The following is a 15,024-nucleotide window of genomic DNA, read 5'->3' on the forward strand; positions in this document are numbered from 1 at the left end:
TGTTGACTTTGCTTATTTATTAAGCTTGTTATTTATAATTTGATTCATCTATTAGTGGGTTGGTACGTAATTATTCATGATCTGACGTCCATACATGCATTAGTGCGCCTAATCCTTATCTCTTCCTACAAGGCTACAATTATAATTTTCCATGCTAAGCTAGCTATATTTTCAACACATGCCGGCCTGCAGCCCTTCTAACAATTTTGAGAATTAATGTAGGAAGAATATTAATGGACTAGATCATCGGGAATATTATATATATATATATATATATATGAGATAATCATCAAATAAATGGCTGTGGATATATAGATCAGTGCGAGTATAAATGTATAAGTTTGTAAAAATGATCAATAAGTAAAAAGTATTAAGAAAAATGACTTTTTACATTACTTAAATTTGTTGTAAAAAATATAAACCTTGTCGCTAATAAATAATCGTAACCGTTTTGTATTTTTTGCAATGAATTTAAGTTACGTAAAAAACTGTTTTTCTTGTAATGATATATATAAATACATACTACTGCTCCATTGCCATATATAGTTATGAAGTAATACTACATACAGTCGTGGAATTGTAAACGCCGTACAATCGCTTTGAAAAAGAGTAGGGTCTACAATTAAAAAATTAGTTTTTTTTTTTTCATGTGGGTCCCATATTAATTCATTTTTTTCAAAGCGACTGCACGCCACTTGCACAACCACGACTGCAAATATCATTTCTCATAATTATGAACCGTACGTGGTTTCTTTTCTCTATTTTTTCTATTAATTGCTCATGCTGGCCTTTCATTAATTTGGGGTGAAGAAATGAAAGGGATCATTACATTATACATATGCCATCCAGTAGTGCTAGCTTGCACGCAGGCCCGACAAAATTGGGATTCAATGCAGATTAATTTTGAAGAATGCATGCATGCTAGCGCTCGTAGTACTACTGATCCCGATGATCTATTTTCCGAAATAAAATACATAGAACCTTTCCAGGCTAGGCCCTTATATATCCATATTGTTGATGCACCTTTTTATGGAATATATATATATATATATTAGTGACAGCAAAGAGAATTGCAAAGATTCTGGGGTTGCGTACGAGGTGAAAGTAGACAACGATGGATAATATTGGTGGGCTATTCCACTTGGCCGGGGTACTATATAATATAAGAAAAAATTTAATTATAAGTATAATTGTGCATATCATGCACTAATTTAATATGATTGATCAAAAATTAAATTTTATTGAAAATAATACTAATTTAAATTTTGAATATGAAGAAATCAATATTAATACATAGATTAATACGTAACTTTACTTGTACGTAATAAAATTCATAATATATCTAACGAAAATTCACGTGCATAAAGTAGCTAGAGATCGATCCTTCCTATGGGCGCCCTACTATTCATTCCCCGTACGCCTTAAAACCATACGTACCCGTGCATCTGATGAAATCATTTTCTGAGATAATTGCCATAGCTAGTAGCTAGGGAGTGCTTAATTTCATATAAGGCCGCAGACATGACTACTACTTTTAAACGGAAAAGGAATGCAATTAAGAGCCAAAGCGTTAATAAGAAGACGTTAATATTTACATAAATGATCGATAAATATATTAATAATGAGATTAAAAATAATATATATGATGTTGGTGTGATACATATATACCTTAAGATCAGATCTTTTAATAAAAACTTAATATAAATCTATGGGCCGGTTTAAATCAACATATAATATATTGTTGCTGAAAAAGAAATCCTATTATATATATTGCTGAATACAAGGCTCCCTGTCTCAAAGCCCAATTTTACTGTCAATCAATTGGGCTTCTAGCCCAGCTCATGTAAGCTATTTCCCCTCCAAGTTGTATAACGTCCTGTCACTGTAACTTCCAATGCCATATTCTCTTATTATTATTATTTTTATTACTTTTTAATGTGATTTTTAATTGAGAAATGATATTTGCAGTCGTGGTTGTGCAAGCGGCGTGCAGTCACTTTGAAAAAAATGAATTAATATGGAACCTACATGAAAAAAAAAACTAACTTTTTAATCGTGGACCTCACTCTTTTTCAAAGTGATTGCGCAGCGTTTGTAATTTCACGACTATACGTAGCATTGCTCTTTCTATTTAAGTAGTTTTGCTGGCTGATATATGAAGAATAACCATGACAAATGTTCGGTGTCGGTTAAGAGTACTCTGCTGCAACACCACCTTTGCATGCATCACCACGTCTAAGAATCTTTCAAAAACCTAAGTTATATACCTAGTGCAAGGTGGCGCAAGTTCTTCCCAAACAAGGACACGACCTCCCTGCAAAACCAAACAGCCAGCCTTAACTGCCTGCCACCCGCCCCACCACCTTTTCACTAACATCCCAATCCTCCACGCCATAAATGGGGGCTCTAAGATCAGCTCCTTTTCACCATCCCCGCAATTTGCTTCTTTTAGCTATGGCTGCAAAGATTGTCCTGACACTAGTGCTCTCTCTGCTAGTTTATGCGGTTTCCGGGGCAAACCCCAATGCCTGCACAGGCTCAGCTCAGCAATGCCGGCTCCAGAGACTGAGGACCGTGGAGCCAACCCGTCGATTGGATTCGGAGGGTGGTCGGACTGAGCTGTGGGAGGAATCTGAGGAGGAGTTTCAATGTGCTGGAGTTGCTGCGTTCAGGCACACTATGCAACCTAACTCACTCTCTTTGCCTAACTTCCACCCTGCCCCTATGTTGGTTTACATTGAGCAAGGTTAGAGAGGGAGTTTTTTCTTTCTTTCTTTCTTTCTTCTTCTTCTTTAATTTCCATGAATGTGCAGGCAGACTGTATGTTCTACTCCCTAGTTTTCATAGACTCCCTCAGGGCAACATAGTAGGTTTAAATTAGGGATTAATTGACTGTTTGCATGCATGTGTAAAAAGGAATAAAACTTCATACATATTTTCTTGGAGCTACAATTTTACACGAGAGATTTTAATTTGAATTTAGCTATCATATAATATAAGTTAGTGCGTAATATTTACAGTGAGACCTATTACATATAACTTTAAACAAATCAAAATAACACTATTTTTTAGTATAGCTGATGTAGTTAGTTTATAAAAAATAAGACATATAAATAATTTCACGTGCATGCAGGTGAAGGCTTGTTGGGGTTAACCTACCCAGGATGTGCTGAGACTTATGAATCACAAACGTCACAGGAGTTATCAAGACGCAGGAGCAGCCAGATGGCACAGCTGCAAGGAGAGAGATCAATAAGATCAGATCAGCACCAGAGGATACACCGGATTCGCCGGGGAGACATCCTGGCCATTCCAGCTGGTGTGGTCCACTGGAGCTACAATGACGGCAATGAAGAGCTCGTTGTCTTCGCTGTCGTGGATCTCAATAACCATGATAACCAGCTTGACCGCAGATTTAAGGTAACCACCATCACTCCCCATATATATCCTGCTCATCACCATCTCATCATTTATCTAACTTTATGTATGTATTGAGTCTTTACTGGGCATCCAAGCCAGATATCTCGCATATTAATTCCTTTCATCTTTTTTATTACAGAATTAATTTAGATTTTATTTACATATGATGATATATAGTAGCCGTTCATAAAAATAAATATCCAGACCACTCGTCTTCCTAATCCTATTTCCATCAATCAGCTGTTATTTTTGCACAAACTAACTAGTTTAGTTTTGGTCTCACAGGCATTCTTCCTCGCAGGCGGGGAACCAAGGCAAGAGCATATGGAAGGAGATCGAGAACGCATGAGACAAAGACGTAGCCGTCAGCAGAGGGTAGGCTTCCAGAATTTATTCAGTGGATTCAGTGAAGAACTGCTGGCTGAGGCCTACAACATTCCAGTCAATATCGCGAGGAGACTGCAGGAGGACGACAGCCAGCGGGGGATCATCGTCAGGTGCCAAGAAGAAATGCGCCGCATGATTAGACCTGACGAAGACCGAGAAGAAGGACAAAGATGGCTAAACGGATTGGAAGAAGCTGGATGCACTACAAGAATTAGATACAACCTAGACACTCAAAGAGAATCCGACTTTGTCTCCAGACAAGGCGGAAGAGTAAACATTGTGAACAGGCACAAGCTTCCAATCCTTCGATTCATGGACATGAGCGCAGAGAAAGGCCATCTTTTCCCCGTACATAATTCATATAAATTATGCATCCTCAATCTTCATGTTCTAGAGATAACGTGATGTCAATAACCTAATACATGGCCAATGTTGTTGCAGAACGCAATGTACACACCCCACTGGTCCATGACCGACAACAGGGTTGTCTATGTGTTAAGAGGTGAGGCCCGTGTGCAGATCGTGGACGACAATGGGAACAATGTGTTCGACGAGAGGGTTAAGCGTGGAGACGTGTTTGTGATCCCTCAGTTCTTTGCGGTAACGTCCAAGGCCGGAAACGAAGGCTTCGAATACGTGACAATCAAGACGTCCGGTCAGCCAATGAAGAGCCCCCTGGCTGGCTACACCTCGGTAATCAGGGCCATGCCAATCGACGTCCTCGCAAATGCATACCAGATGTCACTCAGAGACGCCCAGAACTTGAAGCACAGCAGAGGCCACCAGAGTTTCCTTCTGTCCTCCAGCCGATCAGCCTCTTAACGGCGGGTTTTCCTAATGGCACCGGCCACTATAGTACTAGTACTGCTTAGGCCACTAGCTATAGACGTACTTATAATTAAGCTAGTCCTCGTTGTAGAATGGAGATCTATAGGCTTTTTGAACATGTTGAGGAAACTTGATCAGTAGTATAAACGAAGTGATCATGAGAAAATATGCACTAGGCCGGGCAGCCTCCAATAAATCAATAAAATGTGGCCTTTTTTCCTGTCCTTTAAATCACGATCATCTCACGAGGGGTTCAAAGATTTTATTTTCCTATACTTCTTAGTTAAATATCGTTATAACATTAATCAAGCTGCAAGCGCAGTCACTAATTACCTGCTTTTATATGCAAATTAATACTACGAGAATTATATATATATTGTGGTGATTTTTATAGTATAGCATGGAATATGATCTTAGCCAAACAGTACTAGTACTACTGTTAATTAATTAATTAATTTCCAGAGAAAGTAAAGAATTAAGTACCAAACCCTTATTCGAGTTTCTCTTTTAGTTACATACTTTAGATGAGATGAGATGTATTCATGTTGAAAGTTAAATAAAATATTATTATATTTTAATTTTTTAATGTTAGTTTTATTTTGAGATTTGAAAAAATTGAATTATTTATTATATTTTGTGTAAAAATTTATGAAAATTGTAATGATAAAATAAGATGAGATGATTTAATTTTGTGTATACAAGCGTCCGGCCCATGTTTTCATATGCGAGGCTCATATATATGTACCTAGCGTTTTCGATCATGCAATTTTGTTGTTTAGTAATGCGTATGTAAGCTTCAAGCATGAAAAATAAATAAATAAAACAAAACAAAACAAAACAAAACAAAAACAAAATGCATCCAAATTACTAGCAAACGGCTTATTTCCGACACCTCGATCGATCATTAATGTATTTCCGATCGAGAACCAGAAACAGGACAGAAGAAATATAATTTTTCAAAAATATTTGTGACAATTAAATATTATTGCATATATCTATAGTAATTATATAAGCGGTAATCGGTGAGCTACAGTGTTAGGAACAGTAATTTTCTCATTCCGTTTTTTGTTCCATGTTTATTACATAGTTACTTATTTAACCTTTTGTTTTCTCCCTTTGTATCTGTTTATATGAGGATGTTTTGGTCTTTAGCGAGATTGTGTCAGAGATATTTTTCCAGAAGAATTTTAGACCACACAAATCTTTCATTCTCGGCTTCGTATTACTCCCGAGTTCTCTCTCTCTCTCTCTCTCTCTCTCTCTCTCTCTCTCTCTCTCTGACCCATTATCTATTCTATCTCTCTATCTCGCGACCCTCGATTTCTTTTTGTCTTGCTGAAACCCAAATCACCTAAACTGTGAGACCTAGTCCCAACGCCTGCGATTTCTTTCATTCTCGGCTCCGTATGCGTCCGGAGTTAATCTCTCTCAACTCAGACCCACTCTCCATTCTTTCTCTCTACCTCGCAATCCTCAATTTCTCTTCGTGTTGCTGAAACCCAAACCACCAAAACTGTGAGACCCAGCCCTAGCTTTTGGCTTGTTCAATTTGTGGGAGCGTTGAAGTCTTTGGGCTTTCTAAGCTATTAATTTCTTTGGTTTCAGGCTGATAATGGCAGTGCCTTGGAGAAAATGAGTACAACCATGGCAGAGAATTCTAAGGAATCCGCGGCAACAATCACTTAGGGTGTGCGTTTATCTCTCTCTGTGAAGCTTTTTTCTCTGTTTGTGTATTTTGAATTGTGATTTTTATTAAATATTAAAAATTTTAGAATTTTTGAGATTTCCTTTTGGTTTTGAAGGTGCTACGCCGGCTGTGATTGTGGGTAAGCAGAAGAGTTCGTTCTCTTCGTGGAGTTTATACTAGAAGCGTAACAACTCGGTGACGACCTTCGAGACCTTGATACTGTGGTGCATGAGTCTATCATAGTCAGCTCAGGTTTTTTTTTCTTCTGGTTTTTGAGTGCTTATTAACTATACTATGTAGTTGAATTAGTTAGTAAAGCTTCAATTAGTTCATGCTGTGGTTGCAGCTGTGTTGAACTCAGGTGTTTACTTCAATTAGTTCTAATCAATTACTGAGAGTAGTTTACCTAGGGTCCACTCAATCCCATTCATACGCATGGGTAGCTTAGCTTTTTATAGGCTTTTTTGTTTTTTGTTTGGGTCTAAAGCAGAGGAATGAGTCTTTTGATATAAAAGAGTCGATGGCAGTGCATTGTGGGTAGGTTTAGCTTTTGTTTCTATGAGTTTTATTGATGTTTCTCAAATGTTTTGGCTTTGTCCAGAATGATTAGTCTTCACCTTTATGTATAGATCTTATATGATGGTTCTTAATCACACATTTTAACTACTGTAAACAAACCATGTAGGATATAATGGAGTGAAGAGATTGAGTGCAAGGAGGATTTCCTGGTTGAAATCCACGGACAAGGAGGATGCTTTTCATACCCTTGTTTGGGAATGATTGATTAAGTGCCTCTCATAATTTTTAGAAGAGTACTGTTCAAGGATGTCTCTTAATTACAAACTGGCAGACATCATTCATCTCCAAATAAACTCATCCATACCATGATTGAGTTCAGATGTAGAAAGTATATAACTGTAAAAACTTAGTACTACTTGAGATCACAAGGCCACTTCATCGCACAATTTCTTTAAAAGTACTAGATTAGGATGTAAGCTACTTCATCACAATGATCACACAGATTCTTTAAAATTAATTATTTAAAAAACTGATTTTAAATAATTTATTCAAGTACAGGATTTCACAAGTGGGCTACCTTCATAAATAAGATTGGAGTGCTCTTCCCTAAATTAATAAATCAAACACCTATTTAATTGGATCAAATCTATATAATGCATTGGAATCATCTTATCTACCTTTTGATTTCTGTTTTAGGTGCTTCAGGGATCCTCATGCAATAGCAACAAATAGAGAGAATATATTGTGCTCTCTTTAGGGATGAGAAGACTTCTGAAGATGAAACCTATTGAAATAGTTTAGCAATGGGTCAAATTATGTTGAGGTTAATTTTTTTTTTTAAGAAATTTTATTCTCTTGAACAGCATGAAAGTAGTAAAATGCTATAAGAAGAGGAAAAAAGTTAAATATTTTGCTATTTTTATTTTGTTATTTTATTTTATACCAAAAATTGAAAGGTTCTTTTATTGAGAATTCTATATGGTACTTTTGTTCAAGAAAATACAGAACAAAAGTAATTTGCACTGTATGGTTTGGGGTTGATGATACTTTGAGGTTTTTATTTTTGTATTTTTGGCATGTCATCATTTCTTTTCCTTTAATTAATCTGATTTATTGGTTTGTTTCTTGCAGAAAATCTGCACTTTTTGGTAGGGAATATGCACTTTTTGGTTTGGAGTTGACGGTGCTTTGAGGTTTGTATGTTTTTCAGATTTTTCCCGGTTAAATTATGTTGAGGTTAAAATTTTTTTTGTTAGAAATTTTACTCTTGTGGATAATATCAAATTAGTAAACTGAAATAATAAAAGAAAAAAAGTTAAGTATTTTTCTATTGTTATTTTGTTATTTTATTTTATGCAAAAAACTGAAAATTTCTTTTAATGGAGAATTCTGTAAAGTATTTTTGTTCAAGAAAATACAGCACAAAAGTAACTTGCACTGTATGGTTTGGGTTGATGATGCTTTGAGTTTTTTTTTTTTTTTTTTTTTTTTTCTTTTGTGCATGTTATCATTTTTTTTTTCCTTTAGTTAATATGATTTTTTGGTTTGTTTCTTGCCTGGGAATTTTCACTTTTTGGTAGGAAATATGCACGTTTTTGTTTGGAGTTAATGGTGCTTTTAGGTTTGTATGCTTTTCAGATATTTTTCAATTTGGATTTGTATATTTTCTTATTGATTCTATTTTTTGGATATTGTTGTTTGGATCCTATCTGGTTGTTGGTATCCTTTATATCATGTTCTTGGAATTCCTTTGTGAATTGATACAATTAAGCATCGTAGATATCAATTAGTGTGATTCAACTACTATTTTTATCTTCTTGCTCTTTACTTTTTGGCTCAAAATTGATTCTTTTTTTTATAGAAAGATGGTAGAACAAGGATTCTAATTTTTTATTTTTTTTTATTTTTTTAACATATGGTTTAAAGGTGGCTTCTGGTTGTTCATCTTATATTGTAAGTTTATGGTTTTTGTATTTACAACAGTTTAGCAATGGGTTAAATTATGTTGAGGTTAATTTTTTGTTTTTAAATTTTATTCTCTTGAACAGTATAAGAGTAGTAAAATGGAATAAGAAGAGAAAAAAAGTTAAAATATTTTGCTATTGTTATTTTGTTATTTTATTTTATACCAAAAATTGAATATTCTTTTAATGGAGAATTCTGTATAATACTTTTGTTCAAGAAAATACAGCACAAAAGTAGTTGGTACTGTACGGTTTGGGGTTGATGCTTTTTGGTTTTTTTTTTTTTTTTTCATGTCATCGGTTTTTTTCCCTTTAGTTAATCTGATTTTTTGGTTTCTTTCTTGTAGGGAATTTTCACTTTTTGGGAGGGAATCTGCACTTCTTGATTTGGAGTTGATGGTGCTTTGAGGTTTGTATGTCTTTTCGGTTTGTATTTGTATACTTTCTTATCATTTTATTTTTTGGATTTGTATATTTTGTTATTAATATATTTAGCTCGGTTTGTAGATTGTTGGGTTCCTATATGGTTGTTGGTATCCTTTATATCATGTTCTTGGAATTCGTTTGTGAATTGATACATTAAGCATCGTAGATATCAATTATTGAGGCTCAACTACTATTTTTATATTCTTGCTCTTTACTTTTTGGTTAAAATTTTTTTCTTTTTGATTGGAAAATGGCAGGAAAATGATTTTTATTTATTTTTTATTTTTTATTTTTATGGTTTAAGATGGGAAATAAGTGGAATAATGGAATGCATTTGCACTTTTTGGTAGGAAATCTGCACTTTTTAGTTTGGAGTTGGTGGTGCTTTGAGGTTTGTATGTCTTTCAGATTTTTTTTTCTCGTTCTGGATTTGTATATTTTCTTATTGATTTTATTTTTTGGATTTGTATATTTTGTTATTAATATATTAAGCTCGGTTTGTATATTGTTGGGTTCCTATCTTGTTGTTGGTATCCTTTATTTTATATCATGTTCTTGGAATTCTTTTGTGAATTGATACTATAAGCATTGTAGATATCAATTAGTGTGGTTTAACTACTATTTTTATTTTCTTACTCTTTACTTTTTGGCTTAAAATTGTTTCTTTTTGGTTGGAAAATGGTAGAACAAGGATTCTATTTTTATTTTATTTTATTTATTTATTTATTTTTTATGTATGATTTAAAGATGGCTTCTGGTTGTTCATCTTATATTATGAATTTATGGTTTTTGCATTTATGATAGTTTAGGAATGGGTTATATTATGTTGACGTTTAGAAATTTTTAGGGTTTTTGTGGTGCATGCTTCTATCACAGTCTACTAAGGTTTTCTTTTCTTTTTTCCTTCTAGTTTTTGAGTGCTTATTAACTATACTGTGTAGTTGAATTAGTTAGTAAAGCTTCAATTAAGGCATTTCTTTTGGTTAGCTGCGTTTTTTGGGTATTGCAATCTTATATTTTCGGCTCAATGATCAGATAAGGTGGCGCACTCATGCATATTTCGGGTTTGAAATGAATTCAAAATTCGGTTTAACTTTTTCTATGTGTTAAGTGTTTCCTTTATATTTTGCAGAATCAAAATGTTCCCACCAACACAGAGACCTTTGTGATTGGTTCAAGTAAAAACTACAATTTTCCTTTGGACGATCAAACTGTTAATGGGCATCTATAGAATTAAGTACACGCAGGTACATCTATCTTGGGCTTTGGTTAGTAGCAAACATTTGGTAGGATTAACACAAACTTTGTCATTTTTTCTTTGCTCACAGGCAAGCACATTCCTGTGCTTGTAACTTAGTTTATTGTGATTGTACTTTGGAATACTTGGTTTCGTGTTTTTGATGATAATTTCCTTTGAAACATGTACATGCAGTGTAATGAATTGTTTGTGAACATGATCAAGTGATGGGTTGTAGTTGTTCATGCTGTGGTTGCAGCTGTGTTGAACTCAGGTGATGAGTTGGTATTTGGAGCAAACCATGCTTATGTATCATTTTCTTTAGGTTTTGGGTGTTTGCTTCAACTGGTTCTATGGTGTTGAATCTGAGTTAGAGCATGAGGAGAGCAGTTTAATAAATGTGTTCAGATTTTTGTTTCTTTGCATGTCATGGTTTTCTCAACATTGGGTTTATTTTTATACATATTTCCTTCTAAGACCCTCATTTCTTAGTTTCTTTTAATTTTAATTTTCGGGGTGTCTATGAGTGAAACGCGTAGAAAACCCTCAGTTGATCTCCATTGCAGTAGATCTCCGTCACTGGTTGCATATAGGGGCTAACCTAGAGAAATTACGTTAAGGAATGAAGTCTCCTTTAATTTCTGGCGGAGCTTGACTGGTACATCTTCAATGTGTTCAATTGAAATTAAAAATATGGGCCTACTTTGCAGCAGAAAATGTCATTTCAGAGGAGTGGAGGCTGAAGAGAATGCGCACATGTAAGTTCTCTCTTTTTTTATTTATTTTATTTGATTTTTTATGTTTGGTAAAAGACATCCTTGGTTATGGCCATGTATGAAATAATTGTACAGCAACTTTATGTGTCATATAGCTTTATTTTTCTTTTCAATGTGTGTTTTGCAGGATGCAGAAATTAAAAGAAGAATTGCAAAAGAAACAAAAGCTGAAAAGCATATCCAGAAACTTCAATTACTTGGTACACGTAACTTAGACAGTAACACTGTTACTATTTTTTTGTTTGTATCCACTAAAATCAGCTACTTGTTAATTGAAGCTCATCAATAAAAAAAATAAAAAAAAAAAGGATCCTATTTTAATGGTCGAAGACAACACAGGGCCTTGTACATAGTTCTGGTGGTGGTGCTTTGAAAAAACTAGACAGAGAAATAACAAATGTGATTTTTTTATAGAATTTGTTTGTTCTTAAACGTTGTTTTTTTTTTTTGGTACATATGGCTTTAAGATGAGTTTTGGGAAATTAAATTTTTTCCTTATTTTATAAAGGATCAGTTTTTCTCTTTTATGGGATTCCCATCTGCCCATTGGTATCCTTTAATAGATTCTACAAGTTTGGCATATTCACACATTGTTATATAAGTTGCTTTACAAAAATGCTTTCAATTTAAAACATAGTTGTATGAATGGTTGTAAAAATGTCGAATGTCTATTATTTTCCTAACTTTCATATATCCAACCGTTGCCATAGGTTATTACCTTTAGTCCTGGATAATCTTTTGCATCTCTACCCTTAGCTAGACAATCATCGATGTAACTTTCACTTGTGAATGGTTCTACCAATACTTGATTTTGTTTGTCTCTCTTAAAGGCATGCTTGAGTATAATTGGTTTTAGGTTTGAAGTAATGATAGCTATTCCAACACTCCAAATACTTGATATCAGTACATCCATTAGCGATCATTTCTAGATGTTTTATAGCTATAATTCATTAAGAAATCAAGGAAAAATGGTTGAAAACTTGAAGAACCATAGAGAGAAAAGAACTTGCTACTGTCTGTTACAGTTTTGCTGGTCTGTTTCAATTTTCTATTCTATTTTGGATTTCTATTGCCCGTTGTTTGTGTAATTTTGTGTGGCTTCTCTGACTTGTAGCTTCCATGGAAGAGAAAAGAAGAAAACCATGAAGAGATCTGGAAGTTTGGACTCTCGTTGGACTGGAAAAGAAGTGAAACAGCAGCAAAGGAAATTGAGTGTTAACTAGACAAAAGATATGTTGCTTTTGTAGCCTTTTAAAGCAAAAAAAGGATTACTTATAGGAGAAAGAAAATTGAGTTTATAATTTTAATTGTTGAGAAGTTTATGTGGTTTGTTTACTGTAGTCAAAACATTGTATTTTTCCCCCCCTTGTGGGATTAATGAACTTGGTATGTGTGCACTACTAATCATGTATTTAGCATATCATTCTTATAGGCTGAGGGTGTTAAGCTCAAGGAAAATACTATACTCCACTTGATCTGTGCAAACATTCTTACAGGGTGTATTTAACATATCATTCTTACAGGGTGTACTACTAATCATGTTTTCCTTTTCTGATCGGTGCAAACATGCAAATGCTATACTCCAATTGAATTATTAGAATTTTTTTCCCAATACATTAAGTTTTTTATTAGGATCCGTTTTTTATGAAAAATATTATTTTTTTCTAAAATAACCAATTGGCCTAACTAAGCAAACGTGCGTAGCACGTTACTCCTTTACTAGTAATATATATAAATATATATACATGTATGTGTGTGTGAGAGGAGAGGGGGCGGGAGATGAATCCCAGGGCCCAAGTACCAAACCTAGCCCACTTGATTGGGTATTAGAGGACAAAAATGGAGAAGATGTGAGAGGAGACATGAGGTGTCAGGAGGGTGCAAGAGTTAGGGTGGGCTGTCAGCAGGGGTGTTAGGGAGGCATGTGAGGTCCGAAGTCAGTGTAGGAGTGTCAGGGGGTCATTTAAAAAGGAAAAAGTTCTCTCTCTCTCTTGAGGTTTTCTTCTTCTTCAGTTTTTTTCTTCAACACCACCTTCATACTTTGGACAGAAGACTCTGTCACATGTATTCTTCTCCAGCAAATGTATCTATAGCTATCCTTATACAGTAAGATATGAGAGGTCATTAGAGATTGTAAACAAGAATATTATAGTAAATTTCTCATCCTCAAATGCCTGTGAATGTAGACACATGCCGAACCACATAAATATGTGTGTCTATCTCTTTATTTTCTCTACTATGATTTCCTTTCACCATCAATGTACGCACCGCACTGGACTATCGCCAGGGAAACCAAACCACCCCGTTCGAGGCCCGAATCACCTCAGCAAGCTGGAAATGATTCTTTTTCCCCTTCCAGTCTGTTGCACAATTTTTACAGTGTTAACAAGATATACTTCAAATTCTATCGTACTATCAAAACCTTTTTTTTTTTTTTTTTTTTTTTTTTTTTTTTTTTTTATGATGAAAAAATAATCTGGCCCATTAATTATAAGAATATTTCTATTATATACAGTTGACTATATCTATCTATAATAATAAGCGCCTATCGCGCTTCTACATGAATGAGCAGTGAATTGTTACGTTCCGTTTTTTTCTTCCGTTTTTATTGCATAGTTACCTTTTTAACCTTTTGTTTTCTTCCTTTGTGTCCGTTTATATCAGGATGTTTTAGTCTTTAGTGAGATTGTGTCATTCAAAAGAATTTCAGACCACACAAATCTTTCAACTCCTCCTCAGGAGAAGAAAAAGAGCAGCTCTTCTTCTTCTCCTCCTCCTCTTCTTCTCCTTCGTCGATGAAGTCCAATATTTACCGGCTCTTTGGGAGGGAAAAGTCTGTGCATAAGATTTTCAGTGGTGGCAAACGTACGTTAAAAAACTCCTCTTTTCTATGATTGCCTCATGAAATGATATGGAAATTGTTTTCGAGTTCTTTTTTTTTTTTGTTTCTTTGCTTCTGTCTATTCTAATTTTATTTCTGGTGTGGAAATTGCTGTTGGTGGCGCTTCTGCTGCTGCTACTGTTGGAGCTACGGCTGTTGGGGGATGGCAAGAAAGACGGACTTGCGTTCTGAGTTTCTTGATATCTTGGAGAGATTGACTCCATCGATGCCCTCTAAGATGCTTCAAAAACACACGGAGAGAGAGAGAGAGAGAGAGAGAGAGAGAGAGAGAGAGAGAGAGAGAGAGAGAGAGAGAGAGAGAGAGAGAGAGAGAGAGAGAGAGAGACAACACCAAAAACCTTCCGGGGTGACTGCAATTGGGACATTTCTGATCTTCGTCTGGCCTTGTTCTACCCTTGTAAGTCTAATTTCAGCCATATTTAAGAAGAATTCGCAGCAATATTCACCCAAGATGGGGCATTTACAATGAAAAATACACTGAAGCCCGGTGGATTATTAGAGTCACTCGAACTTTATAGAAGTGAATAAAATCCCGAGAAATGAAGAACTGCTTCTTTGACAACAAAACTCTTCTTCTCCAAAACAGCCTCGGTACCTTGTAAACACACAGATATGAAAACTGGAAAGCTGTGTTTTATGTTGACTCTAGGATAATAATTAGAGTGGTAGTGGCTCTTTAATTTGTAAAGTTCAAGAATTTACCGGAAGGATTCCCCTCCCCAAAAAAAAAAGTGAAAGTTAAAGAGGCGATGGCTATGAGGCTGGTGTTTTCTACTGCTTTAGCAATTTGTCTACCTCTACTTTTGATGATTGTGGGATTGTGGGTCACCTAAAAAGAAAATTAGTCATATTAATATATTAATATTAAAAGTTTGATA

General features: G+C 34.9%; 1 protein-coding gene and 1 long non-coding RNA gene across 2 annotated transcripts; both read left to right on the plus strand.

Annotated features, from left to right (window-relative positions):
• The first annotated feature begins 2,382 nt into the window (after positions 1–2,382).
• LOC122305329 (11S globulin seed storage protein 2-like) lies at positions 2,383–4,866 on the plus strand. The gene is made up of 4 exons (XM_043117751.1): positions 2,383–2,746; positions 3,134–3,420; positions 3,706–4,155; positions 4,249–4,866. The coding sequence occupies exons 1-4, from the start codon at positions 2,398–2,400 to the stop codon at positions 4,627–4,629; spliced, it is 1,467 nt and encodes a 488-aa protein (XP_042973685.1). The 5' UTR covers positions 2,383–2,397; the 3' UTR covers positions 4,630–4,866.
• A 4,713-nt stretch (positions 4,867–9,579) lies between these two features.
• LOC122305330 lies at positions 9,580–12,714 on the plus strand. The gene is made up of 4 exons (XR_006241131.1): positions 9,580–9,622; positions 10,364–11,226; positions 11,372–11,444; positions 12,359–12,714. It is a non-coding gene; the product is annotated as an uncharacterized LOC122305330 (long non-coding RNA).
• Positions 12,715–15,024: the final 2,310 nt, after the last annotated feature.

The sequence above is a fragment of the Carya illinoinensis genome, chromosome 3 (genome assembly GCF_018687715.1).
Source record: "Carya illinoinensis cultivar Pawnee chromosome 3, C.illinoinensisPawnee_v1, whole genome shotgun sequence".
NCBI lineage: Eukaryota > Viridiplantae > Streptophyta > Magnoliopsida > Fagales > Juglandaceae > Carya > Carya illinoinensis.